The sequence below is a fragment of the Phaethon lepturus genome, unplaced genomic scaffold (assembly GCF_000687285.1).
Source record: "Phaethon lepturus isolate BGI_N335 unplaced genomic scaffold, ASM68728v1 scaffold7914, whole genome shotgun sequence".
In the NCBI taxonomy this organism is placed as follows: Eukaryota; Metazoa; Chordata; class Aves; order Phaethontiformes; family Phaethontidae; genus Phaethon; species Phaethon lepturus.
Window position 1 is genome coordinate 21,216 of NW_010537000.1, and position 12,296 is coordinate 33,511.

The 12,296-nt window shown below is 39.4% G+C and overlaps 1 protein-coding gene across 1 annotated transcript in view; it reads left to right on the forward strand.

The window, feature by feature from the left end:
* FHL2 (four and a half LIM domains 2) overlaps positions 1-11,581 on the forward strand; it is a 16,808-nt gene extending 5,227 nt beyond the window's left edge. The window contains exons 2-5 of the mRNA XM_010286338.1: positions 3,764-3,938; positions 7,077-7,246; positions 8,993-9,179; positions 10,707-11,581. Coding sequence (XP_010284640.1) covers positions 3,764-3,938; positions 7,077-7,246; positions 8,993-9,179; positions 10,707-10,858 — 684 coding nt within the window. The 3' untranslated portion in view covers positions 10,859-11,581. The remainder of the gene's footprint in view (positions 1-3,763; positions 3,939-7,076; positions 7,247-8,992; positions 9,180-10,706) is intronic.
* The last annotated feature ends 715 nt before the right edge of the window (positions 11,582-12,296 follow it).

Sequence of the window (12,296 nt, forward strand, 5' to 3'; positions counted from 1 at the left end):
GCCAACAGCATCCTGGCCTGTATCAGGAATAGTGTGGCCAGCAGGAGTAGGGAAGTGATCGTGCCCCTGTACTCGGTGCTGGTGAGGCCGCAGCTTGAATCCTGTGTTCAGTTTTGGGCCCCTCACTACAAGAAGGATGTTGAGGTGCTGGAGCGTGTCCAGAGAAGGGCAACGAAGCTGGTGAGGGGTCTGGAGCACAAGTCTTATGAGGAGCGGCTGAGGGAACTGGGGTTGTTCAATCTGGAGAAGAGGAGGCTGAGGGGAGACCTGATCGCTCTCTACAACTACCTGAAAGGGGGTTGTGGTGAGGTGGGTATTGGTCTCTTCTCCCAAGTAACAAGCAATAGGACAAGAGGAAATGGCCTCAAGTTGCGCCAGAGGAGGTTTAGATTGGATATTAGGGAAAATTTCTTCACTGAGAGAGTGGTCAGGCATTGGAACAGGCTGCCCAGGAAGATGGTGGAGTCACCATCACTGGAAGTGTCCAAAAAATGTGCAGACGTGGCACTTCGGGACATGGTTTAGTGGACATGCTGGTGTTGGATTAATAGTTGGACTTGATGATCTTAATGGTCTTTTCCAGCCTTAATGATTCTGTGATTCTGTGAAGGAATGTAACTGAAAGAAGTGTTAAATCTTTCTCCCTGCAAATTCTGCTGCAGGATTTATTGCAGCTCTGCAGAGATGAGCATTACCCTCCTCCTCTTGTCTTTTCACTAGTAGCACATCTGTATCTGGTCTGCTGCTCTCTGCACTTCAGCTGTGAAACACTCGTAGAGAAGAGACCATGTCCATGAGCATCTGTGTGTATGCATCTCTATATATGTAAACACCGTTCCACTTGTCAATGTACAGTAATTCTTCAGTCTCTTCTCTGTGCTTTATCTAACAAGTCTCTTATCTGTGCTTATGTGTGCTTTATCTAACAAGAGCACGTGGCTGTCAGTTTGCATAGACAGATGTGCAGATCAATGGCAAAAGGAGTCATTCCCTATATTTCTTTTAGGCAACACAGGAGGCTGCACTCATTTCCCTCAAGCTGCATAAAGTGGCTGAGAAGTCATGCTCACCAATATCTTAAGGGTACACTCCAGTTCTGAGTCCACAATAGTAATCTTCTTTATTAGTTCCTCCTGAAAATCCATGCAATAAACAGGAATTAGTTGTATATCACCTGCACCTTCTGCTGGAACAGAGTTATTTGGGTTACAATCAGCTAGCGTAACCTAGAGTGCCTGGAGTAAACGTAATGCTCTTTCAGCTTAACTAAGGACCAGCCTGACAGTCAGACAAGCTTGAAGCCAGTTTTGCACATGCAACTTCGCCAGTGTAGAATCTGGTCCAGATCAATACATCCACAGCTTGTGTACACGCCAAAGGCTCCAGTTAGATAAGCAACACACTGAAGTAGACCAAACCTCATTTTCAGTGACTTTATTACACTGACCTGAGAACAAATCATGATGCAGAAATCGTTTCATCAGTACCTTTGAAGTCCTTGCTTCGGATGTGGCAGAGTCAGGGAGAGAAAGCAATATCCATTCCATCAGTCTAATATTCTGCTGTAAGCACGTCAAAGCCAGACATCCTAGACTCCCTCTACATTTAATGACAATATCTGTTATGATCATCCAAGGTAGCTAAAGATTATTCAAGTCAGTCTGTATCTTGGGTGCTTTGGGTTGTAGTCACACTTCATCACTTTGCCGTGATGAAATACCTGCTATTTTCATCTACCCAGCTACTGTCTACAATCTGCCATCATAACTGACTCAAGGATCAAACCTTTCATCATTGACACCTAATCCTTGTCTTCATTACTCCTCTTCTAAAAGGCACGCACCTTCTCCTGGGTATAATTTTAGTAATAAAATAAGGCAGAACAAAAGCAGATAACAGCACATGAATTTTGGAGATAAAAAATAGCTTGCAGAATACTGCAAAAAGAGGAGCAAGGCAGCAAGTGGGAAAAAAATTGAATACATCTTGTTGCAAGAGAAAGAAAGCCAGCTATGTTTCATTCTACTTTCTAGCAGGCAAATTTCACATTTTGGAAAACTCTGTTGTTTGCATCTTGTATTTTTCTGTTGAAAATATTATTACCCTCTGAGATCATATTTAGGCTATTCAACTTCATTTAAAGAGAAAAAAATGTGAATAACTTCCAAAGAAGATTTTTTTCATTTTACTATTAGAAAAGATTGAAATTTTACAGTCAGAAATCTGTCTTGTTTCAAAGGGAGTTAGCTTAAATGAATAGACAAGCTGAATAAACAACTGTCTGAAAGTTGTAAAGTCTTAAATATCCTATCATAGAGTGCAATCTCAGAGGCAGCAGACACACTGGGTACCAATTGTCACTCACAGTGATTTAAGAAATTTAGTGCTATCCACCTTAGCACAGATCTCCAAACAAAATTCTTAATTGCGTGGTCAAATTCTGACTGAAGTTACTATAGTTTAACCAGTTACCACATATCAACTGAGCTAGGTGAAACTATGTTAGTGTTTCCTGTTAGCTATTTATGAGAACAAGGATGCTGCAGACATCATGTGCTGTTATTTTTGGTTAACCTAAATATTTTTTGTATTTTATAATATTTTAAATAGTTTAACTACAATATTTTTTATTTTCTCTGGGCTAAGATTGCACATTTAGAGTTACATGTGACTGTACTTGCCAAAATACAGCATCTTAGGCCAGATGATGTTTGAATACTTTGTGATGCTTCCATTCACACAATTAAAAAATCTGATATTCTACAACTCATTCTTCTCCCTCAGTTAACCATATTAATTCAGTGCCTGTAATTAATAAATAATGGATCTTGAGCTAGAACCTGAGAACTTATTTCTGCTGAATTTTTATACTCCCCATTCATGACAATACTAGCCCCCCACACTCCCACCTCAAACCGACACTTAAATATTTTAGGGTAGACAACTTTTCTTGTAATGCTCTAAGCTCCATTGTGTTTGAAGTCCAAAGACACTGTTCAAGTGTTACATGATTAGGTCACCTTAACTTAAATTTTAAAAGGCATAGGCCATCCCTTTAGGTCACAATTTTTAGAAGGACTGCGTTCTTTAAATAATAAAAGTACTGCTGAGGAGAGTATTTTAAATACTTTGGTGGCCATGCTAATCTCTTGGCTGGAGTGTTCTGGATGACTGGCTGCAGGTACAACGTGGTCTCTCATCTTTCAGTCTGATCCATGTTTGAAACATAGGTAAACCAAAACACAAGAGTCAGTAAAAATTTGTTGCAATGAAAAAAAAAGGAACAGAGATCAGACCAATTCCACCCTTGGCGTAAATCTGTTGCACTGAATAAATACCAGAAAGTAATTGGAAAGAGGATTTCTGTCCAGGAGTGAACAGCTACGAAATGACCTAGAAATCAGCAATAGTTAAGACAAATAGGGGAAGTCTATTATACCTATAAGGTTAACAAGTTTTAATCTGTCTCAGAAAAGGGGCTTTTTTCTCAAAGGAAATACCTAAATGAAACTGGTTATTCCTCTGCCACATCTGAAAAATGAAGGTTACCTTGAACTGGAAAAGGGTCGATAACTGTCATGAGCTGTTCTTGGTTATCATAGCAAAATAAGTTCACCTTCATCAGAACATTTTGTTTTCTCAAGCTGTGAGAATTAGCCGCAGCTCCTGGCTGGGGTTCAGATTTGGACGTGTTTGCATTCTCTGAGCTTCCAGTTGTCCAAACTACTCATTCTGCTTACTCTGTCGTTTTGGATTTCTACAGGATCTGTCTTACAAGGACCGCCATTGGCATGAAACCTGCTTCCACTGCTTCCAGTGCAAGAATTCATTGGTGGACAAACCTTTTGCTGCAAAAGAGGAACATCTACTTTGTACTGATTGCTACTCCAACGAATACTCTTCCAAATGTAATGAGTGCAAGAAGACTATTATGCCAGGTTAGGATGCTCACTTTTTGGACTAAGAAAAGATTACGCTAAGTATCAAGCCCAAACTCAACAACATTTGTGACAAATGTTTTTGACTACCTCTGCTAAGTCGTGGTGAACTTTGTAAAATACAGTTGATGGTTCATTCTAAGTCATTTACATGACCAGAACATATAACTTTCATAATGGATCATGATAGAACTGTTATTCACATGAAGCAGATTACTCTTGAAAATTAGTAATTCTTTATTTCATTTAGCATTTTTTTAGTGGGATTTATAATTTTATAATACAGCAGTATTCATTAAAAGGCTTTTGATGGCTGGACAACTAAGCTTTCTGTCCAATCCCAACTTTGCCCTTATTGGTCTTGATTGGCTTCCACTGCTTGAAGATCAGAAGCAGCTTGCAAATTTAACAGCTTGCTTAATTCACAATTTAGCTTTTCATGTAATTACTCAAAATTTATCTTCTCCCGTAAAAATAACAAATTGGTCAAAGTGCCTCTAAGGTCTTTCCTGAGCACAAACATATGAAGAAACAGGAAAGAGTTATTTCCTTTTTCAACATGAAATATCAGTTTATAGTAATAGATTGCTAAAACCTCATCTGCTCATGTAAATACTATAGCATTCTGTGATGATTTGAGGGCTTACAGTGGAAGGAATATTTATCCAGAAATAAAATATTAAAAAGCAATTTGAAGAATCCACGTACATGCTCCATAATGATTACTAGTTCCCTTTTCCAGTAAAATTTTTCCTTGGCTGGTTCTGATATTGGTCATTTTAGACAAATGCTGAAAACTACAACATTGTGCACCTAAAAGGTAAAAATGAGGGCTTGATGATGAAATAGGATGAATAAATAGAAGCAACAATGATTTTTAAAAGCAGATGGCCCTATCATCGTTCATGATTGAGTTAAGGCGTCTCCTATTATTCCATGTGCAGCTGTTTGTACCGATACAGCACTAACAGCTGACGTGTTTGGGAAAAAACAGTGCTAGTTTTAAAGCTGGAACTACATATATGTATATAGTTTTAAGCTTATTCATCAAATTAACCCCCATGATCAGTGAGATTATTTGCCGAATGGATCTCTCTTTGCCCATTATGCCAGCTATAGATTAATAAGTAGTAATGGATGCTGGATTCAGCGACCCAGAGAATTCCTTCTTCTCTTAAAATCTGAAACAGAATAAATCAATTTTTATGAAGCTTTACAACCACCAACTGGTCTTTAGCTGCTTACTCAAGATAGCTGTGATGTCACCACGTTCAGAGAACAGTACACCCAGCACGTATTTTCCACTTACACAGCACACCATACAGTCATAGAATCTTTGTGTTGGAAAGGACCATGTTAGTACAGGAGCTACACCAGAGCACTATGATCACCAACTGAAGCATAATTAATTTTGAAAGAACCAGCAAGTGATTGGATACCCTTTATGGAGACTGTTAATGTTACACTTCCCTTTTGCTTGCTTCACTAAATGTACAGTTTAGATTTAATAAAGCATAATCATGACATGCCCATTAAATACTAAAGTAATTACAAGCTTGATCTTTCAGTCCTTCCGCAAACTAAACCCCCACCAACTTCAGTCCAGCAGCTAACAAACAGGGATCTCCCTGCCTTGAGTTTCAGTGACAACACAATCCCAAAGAGACAACAGCTAAAAATGTGAAAATAAAATTCTAGACTATTCAGAAAAAAATTTCCACATCTCCTGTTTCTAGAACATCATTCCTTCAAGGACTGATTTATTTTCTTCTTTGTATGATATAGAAAATTACCGGCACAGAGAGGGCATAATTCTTAGAAGGTGTCCATTAATAAAATGGATCAGAAATATTCAAGCATGTAAGAATCGGGCAGAAAAATGATTAGCAGTTCACCTACTACACTCCTGCAAGTCAATTCTTTAAAAAAACAAAAAACCCAAACAAGTATGCCTCTGGGCAGAATTTAATGACACCAAAAAAGAAAAAGAAGAAAAAAATGCAACTAGTAAACAAAGAGGAATTAATGCTTGAGAAAGGAAAAATGGCAAAACTTCACCCTGCAGTATTGGGGGTGGGAAGAGTTGGCATCAAAGGAGTTAGTGTGGTTCTTCATCATTAGCCAACACGATCAGCTTGTCAGTCTTCCAAGCATTTGACATCATGTTTGCTGCTATAGGCTTCAAGAATAATGCAGAACTGTAGGAGCATCATTTGTTTGTTTTCCCTTCTGGCCAGTATCAAATATTCTGACTCAAGTCGGTATATAGGAAATTATACAGTGTGCAAAGAAATTTGTCCATATAATAGGGCATCTCCAATTTCCTGGAAGGGCTCAGAGTCCACCTGTCATAGAGTGGACTGAATCTGCAAAGTAAAACTTCATTCTAGACAAGTACATTTAGCTCCGAACTACCATACCGCTTTTCTGCTTTTCAGTAAAGGATCGTTTAAAGGTTTTCTTCCTTTCGCATTGCAGCTATGGTTTATATACAACTGAAGACAGAGAGAAAGCTTCTTTCTTACTGAAAGTTTCGAGAGACAGAAAAACATTTAGGATAGGTTGCAGAGCTGGAAACCATTGCAAATTTATAGCGGACCTCAATGAGGACTGGAACAAGACCCCAGAGCAGATATGAAATAATCCTTTGTGTCAGACAGTGACTATACTTTATTGGGAAAGGGAGGCAAGAAGCTTGCCAGGAATTAACCAGGTATCTTGCAGCTGTCTGAAAAAGAAACAAGAGGGACTTGGAATGAACAAAGTCAAACTTTCATGAGGAATGGCCTTCCCTTCACTCAGCACTAGCAGCAGATTTTACTGGTGTCTTGTCAATTCCCCAGAATCTTCCTGTGCATAAGAATTCATTATTAACTAATAACACCACAAAAAGGTGTCCTAAGCCTTCATTACTAGCAGTAAATGTTCCTCTTCTTTATGGGAGGAGAAGAACCACTCATTCTCCAGAAACTTAAAATGGTACCCAATACCATGGAAAGCTGGTAGGAACACGAAATAGCCTCTAGCTCATAGCTGCACTGCTTATTGACCCATAGCCAGCTGTCAGGCAAACAAGAGCTACAAACTGCATCCCTCTCGGGCAGAAGAAGTTGAGTTGATGCTCTGGTCTCATTACAGGTACTCGGAAGATGGAGTACAAGGGAAACAGCTGGCACGAGACCTGCTTTATCTGCTACCGCTGCCAACAGCCTATTGGGACAAAGAGTTTCATCCCTAAGGACAATCAAAACTTTTGCGTACCCTGCTATGAAAAGCAGTTTGCCATGCAGTGCGTCCAGTGCAAGAAGGTAGTGCTCTTATTTTACTTACCTAAAACCTAAGGGATTGAAGTCCATCCCGTTTTACATCCAAGTAGGTAGACTATCTTAATTCTTCTATGCATGACAAAAGATTCAGAATCAACTGATTTTAAGAGATGATATAATTTCGGTTCCCATCCTGCATCAGGCACAGCATTTACTAAAATAAGAATTCCCTTACTCAGGGTTAAAGATCCCTTTGTACAGAAAGCATACAGAGAACATAAAACACAACAAAAACTCTGCAGTGGAATAACCTCATTCCAATATAACCTGTCATATAGCATGTACCTAAACGTTTCAACTGGAAGGAAGATGAGCTAACACTGATAATTTTTTAATATTCTAATGAAGTTCAAGACAGAGAGATAAGCTTTACACAGAGCAAATGCTGTTCCTGAAATAAACCCTAGTAAACTCAATACGGCCAGAAGTACAACTTTCTAGGCTAAGGACCTTTTATTGGTGAATTTCCTAAATTCCATACGCAGACACTGATAAGAATGTTAGAATTCTTTCCTAAAAAGAATTGTCTCATCACTTAAAGAACTAACAAATCCCAGTTTCCTATGGATATATGCATAGGCAAAGACAATCAAAACTATGGCTATAGGTGCAGTAAATCCCCTTTTCCACTGCCACTGTTTCCTCTTTGTCTCCCTTTACCTTCTGCCTACTTCCAGCCACCACTGGTGCCCACACTACCCAGACTTTCTTCCATGTGTGCTGCCTGCTCATTTGCCCTTCCAGTCAAGCAAAAGTGCAGTCTGGTCAGACATACCAGCTGGCCAGAAATGACTGCATCTTTTCTGCTACACAAGCACAACAGGTGAAGGCTAAATTTTTAGACTTTTTAGCAGGGCCTGCTGCGATAGGACAAGGGGTGCTGGTTTTAAACTAAAACAAGAGTAGATTTTCACAACAAGGGTTGTGAAATACTGGCCCAGGTTGCCCAGAGAGGTGGTAGATGCTCCATCCCTGGCAACATTCAAGGTCAGGCTGGATGGGGCTCTGAGCAACCTGCTCTAGCTGAAGATTTCTCTGCTCATGGCAGGGAGGTTGGACTAGATGGCCTTTAAAGGTCCCTTCCAACCCAAACCATTCTATGATTCTGTGATCACATACAAGCCTGATTCCCAGGGAATCTTCCTTTAGGGAAGAAAGAAAGAAAAATTAAACTTTCCAATTTTTTAAGATCAAAAAAATTCAGTTTGTCTAACATCAGGGGAGCTGGTTTTGTAGGCAATAACTTAAGAGAAAAACCCCAGACAAAGTCTAGGGAAGCAGAAAGCAAAGACTTCAGCTAAAATTTAAAATAAAACAGTCTTTGCCAAGGAAAGTTAACAGGGAAGTTGATGCACATAAGGTAGTTCCTTCCCTATGAAGAATGGGACAGGTGAAGGAACAGAGATGAGACGAGTCCTAGCACACGCATATGAAAAGCGACATACAAAGACTAGCTTTAAAAACAAAGTGGACAATTGAGAGTGAGATTATACAGTATGTGGAGAATAAAGTACTTTTATTACGGGGCTTCTTTGTACAAATTAGGAAATTTTAATAAATCACTTGCATGCTTTTCTCAAGGTCAACTCCAGCCAAAATGATGATTTTGCTGCCTTACTTTCCCTCCTCCCACCCACAAAAACCTCATCACCCTTCCTCTCTACTGAATCAAGATACAAACCTGCCAAGCTCAAGAAAACACTTTCTGTCTTACTTCCCATAAAACAGGCTATCACTACAGGAGGCGTTACCTACCGGGAGCAGCCGTGGCATAAGGAGTGCTTCGTTTGTACTGGATGCAAGAAGCAGTTGTCTGGACAACGCTTTACCTCCAGGGATGAGTTTGCATACTGCCTGAGCTGCTTCTGCAACCTCTACGCCAAAAAGTGCGCTGGATGCACAAACCCCATCAGTGGTAGGTCTCTCATGGCCAGTGCCTTTAAATTTGGGGTTTTTTTCAGTGAACTGCTTCTAATAGTAAAAATGGTTCAGTAACTCATTCTGAATAACTTGAGAGACTCAAGACAGTATACAATTCAAGATGCATGAAGTTAAATACTTATGATGCCTTCAAGTGCCTAATAAAAAGGAAGAGGTCATTAAATTCAAGTTTCCTCCTTTTCACCTCATTTTCATGGAGCACAGTGGACACAGTTACAGAGCTACACATGTAGTGGGGTATGCATGTTCTGCACGTCATTCCACGTGCGTTCATCAGCAGGATCACTGATCTCAGCAACAACAGTCCCTCTGCCAGCAGAAAGTGTCTAACTGGCTTATACCTCGTGTTGTAGCACAGCGCATTTCTTCTCTGATTTTTCACGACAGCAACTAAGAAACCACGAGGCTTTTAGATACTGCTTTCCAGGGCAGAAGTACTTAGTGGAGCAACTGCTTAGAGCTTTACTGTGAAACACTTAGCATAAAAATATAACCTCCTCTATGAAGTAATCTGCATTTAACAGCATGATCCATACAGTCCAAGACTGCAGATCTGAGTTACATTTGGACCTTTTTGTCTCGTTATTGCTCTGCCCTTGCACCTGTCCCTCACTAACATATACTTGATTGCACAGCTCTTAGAAAAGTCACTGCATAACACCACAGGTACTGTTTTCTGTTTGTCTGAGAGGCATTTCTCATTTGAATATTGCGCTCCTTTCTATCACATGCTGGGGTTTTTTTTTTTTTTTTCAAATGTTGCTACTAAAAGCAAAACAAAACAAAAAATCCCTCTTGTCAGGTAAGAGATATGCCTAACTAAATCTTTTCACTGACTCTCAGCTAGTCATTCCAATGCATCATATTCAAATTGCTTGTCATTTCTGAGGTTAAGGAAGAGATAATTTCTACTAAGAGACATTTGTCCCTATTCTTTTTTTTCCTGTACAATTTCAATAACCCTTATGATAACCTCCATAACCTCAAACTCTTGAATGCTTTTTTGCAGTTTGCTAATCTGCTGCTTTTCTTGAGGCACTCTTCCTTCAAAGCTATGAATCAAGTCATGACATAACCTGTCAGGCTTCTTTTTAAATGACCTAAATGCATTTTTACAAAACAAAATTGACTTGCTCAGACACCATAAAACATCCTGTAAAAGCTATCAGACTTCTGTTCAGGGGTAGTTGCTTTCCTTTTCTTCTGCTGTATATCATAGTGCCGTCCCTTAAAGTTAATTTCTGCCATTATCACCAGTGATAACAGCCTAGTTCACTGACTTAGCTGAAAGCAACAATTTTGAGGAGGAAAAGTATTACTTGCTACAGAATAAGGGTGGCAAAATTAGCACAGCAACACATAGCCCTGTCACAATAGCATTTTTTTTACTACTATATGTTGGATCTCCACAGCAATCCATGAGGGGAGTCTGAAACAGCATCACTGGAGGGCTGAAGTGCTATTCCTTTCTTGTAACAGAATGCTTTTGGTTTTCAAACAGGACTCGGAGGAACCAAGTACATCTCCTTTGAAGAACGGCAGTGGCATAATGATTGTTTTAACTGCAAGAAGTGTTCTCTCTCATTAGTGGGTCGTGGCTTCCTCACAGAAAGGGATGACATCCTTTGCCCTGAGTGTGGGAAGGATATTTAAAGCTCAAAATAAGAAGTGGGGAGAGGGGAGGAACTGCACTTGCAATATATAGTCTGAAATACATGGATGTTTGGAACTAGCTTTGCCACTCTGTGTTTCGCTGTACTATTAACATCACTTAACCTTTTGCTTCAGACTCTCCAAATCTGGAGGGGAAACAACTTCAAAATCTCTAGTAGCAGTATTGGTGTTTAAGATTTCTGCAGCTAACCAAAACTAACACAAAACCTGAGATGTAAAACCATTTGGGTGTTTTTGACATAACATAGTCTTTTTGGTTTTTTTTTTTTCCTTACAGTAAATATTGCAGTTAAAAGCAAGTGATATAGTTCAAGGATTACAATGGCCACGCACAATACATTCACAGATGGATATTCAAGGTGAAACCCTCAGCCCACTGAAATCAATGGCAAACACCATTCAAATTCAGTAAGGCTGTGGTCTTGCCTCAGTGTTCTTGAGCCATGTGACTAGTGTGTGCCGTCAAGTGTGTAGAAAGGCTGCGAATGTAGAGGGTGTTTCAATGTGCAAGGATTTGTGCTATGCCATAAACAGGTAATGATAAAACAGTTGAAGTGGGAGCGCTTCATAACAGGTACATATTTTATTGCATGACTAGCTGATCATTACGTGAAGTACAAGTTCTGATTGACAGTGTCAGTACTACAGTTAGTCGACATTACACTGCACATTGTATTTTTCAAAATAAAATCATTTAAAACAAAATTGTGATTGTGCTTTAATTGTATTTACATATTAGATATTTACAAATAAAATGCTTTCCCAGTCTGAAGAAACACAAATGTAAGAGCCATACAAACACAACCCTTTTTGCACCCAGTCATTATGAAATTGTGGAGTTTAGACCATCCTCATAAGGGCCCTGCAGATACAGCAGTCTTCTACTAACTGAAATCAGTGGGCAAATCATCAGTAAAACTGAACAACTGTATGAAAATACTGAATTGACTGCACCTGATAAAAATGTGTTCATAGGCTCTAAACTCAAAATCAAAGCGTTGTTCTCAGCAAGCAAGAAGGTCAAGGCAACTCAAAAGACATTTAATCTCGGAGAAAGTCAGAAGTTTAACTTCTGTACAAGGGCATGCTTTAATTTCGTTTTGCAATATGCGACACCCTTTGCTTGAGCATCATTTCTGCTACATGATTGCTGCAAAGGCAACTGCCAGCAACAGCATGTTGGCAGGACAATAAAATCAAGAGGAAATACTCCAAAGGAAGATAACTTTCTTCCCAAAGCAAACTTCAAGAAATACGGCCATGTTATGCAATGTACGATCTTGGTACATCTTCCAGATGGAATTAATTTGCATCTAGCAAAAGTAGGAAAGTAATGTATCACACTTCCAACAGGAACCTTCAGATGTGGAAAGAAGAATTAAGAATATACTTACTCTGTGTGTAACTGGTAGGGAAA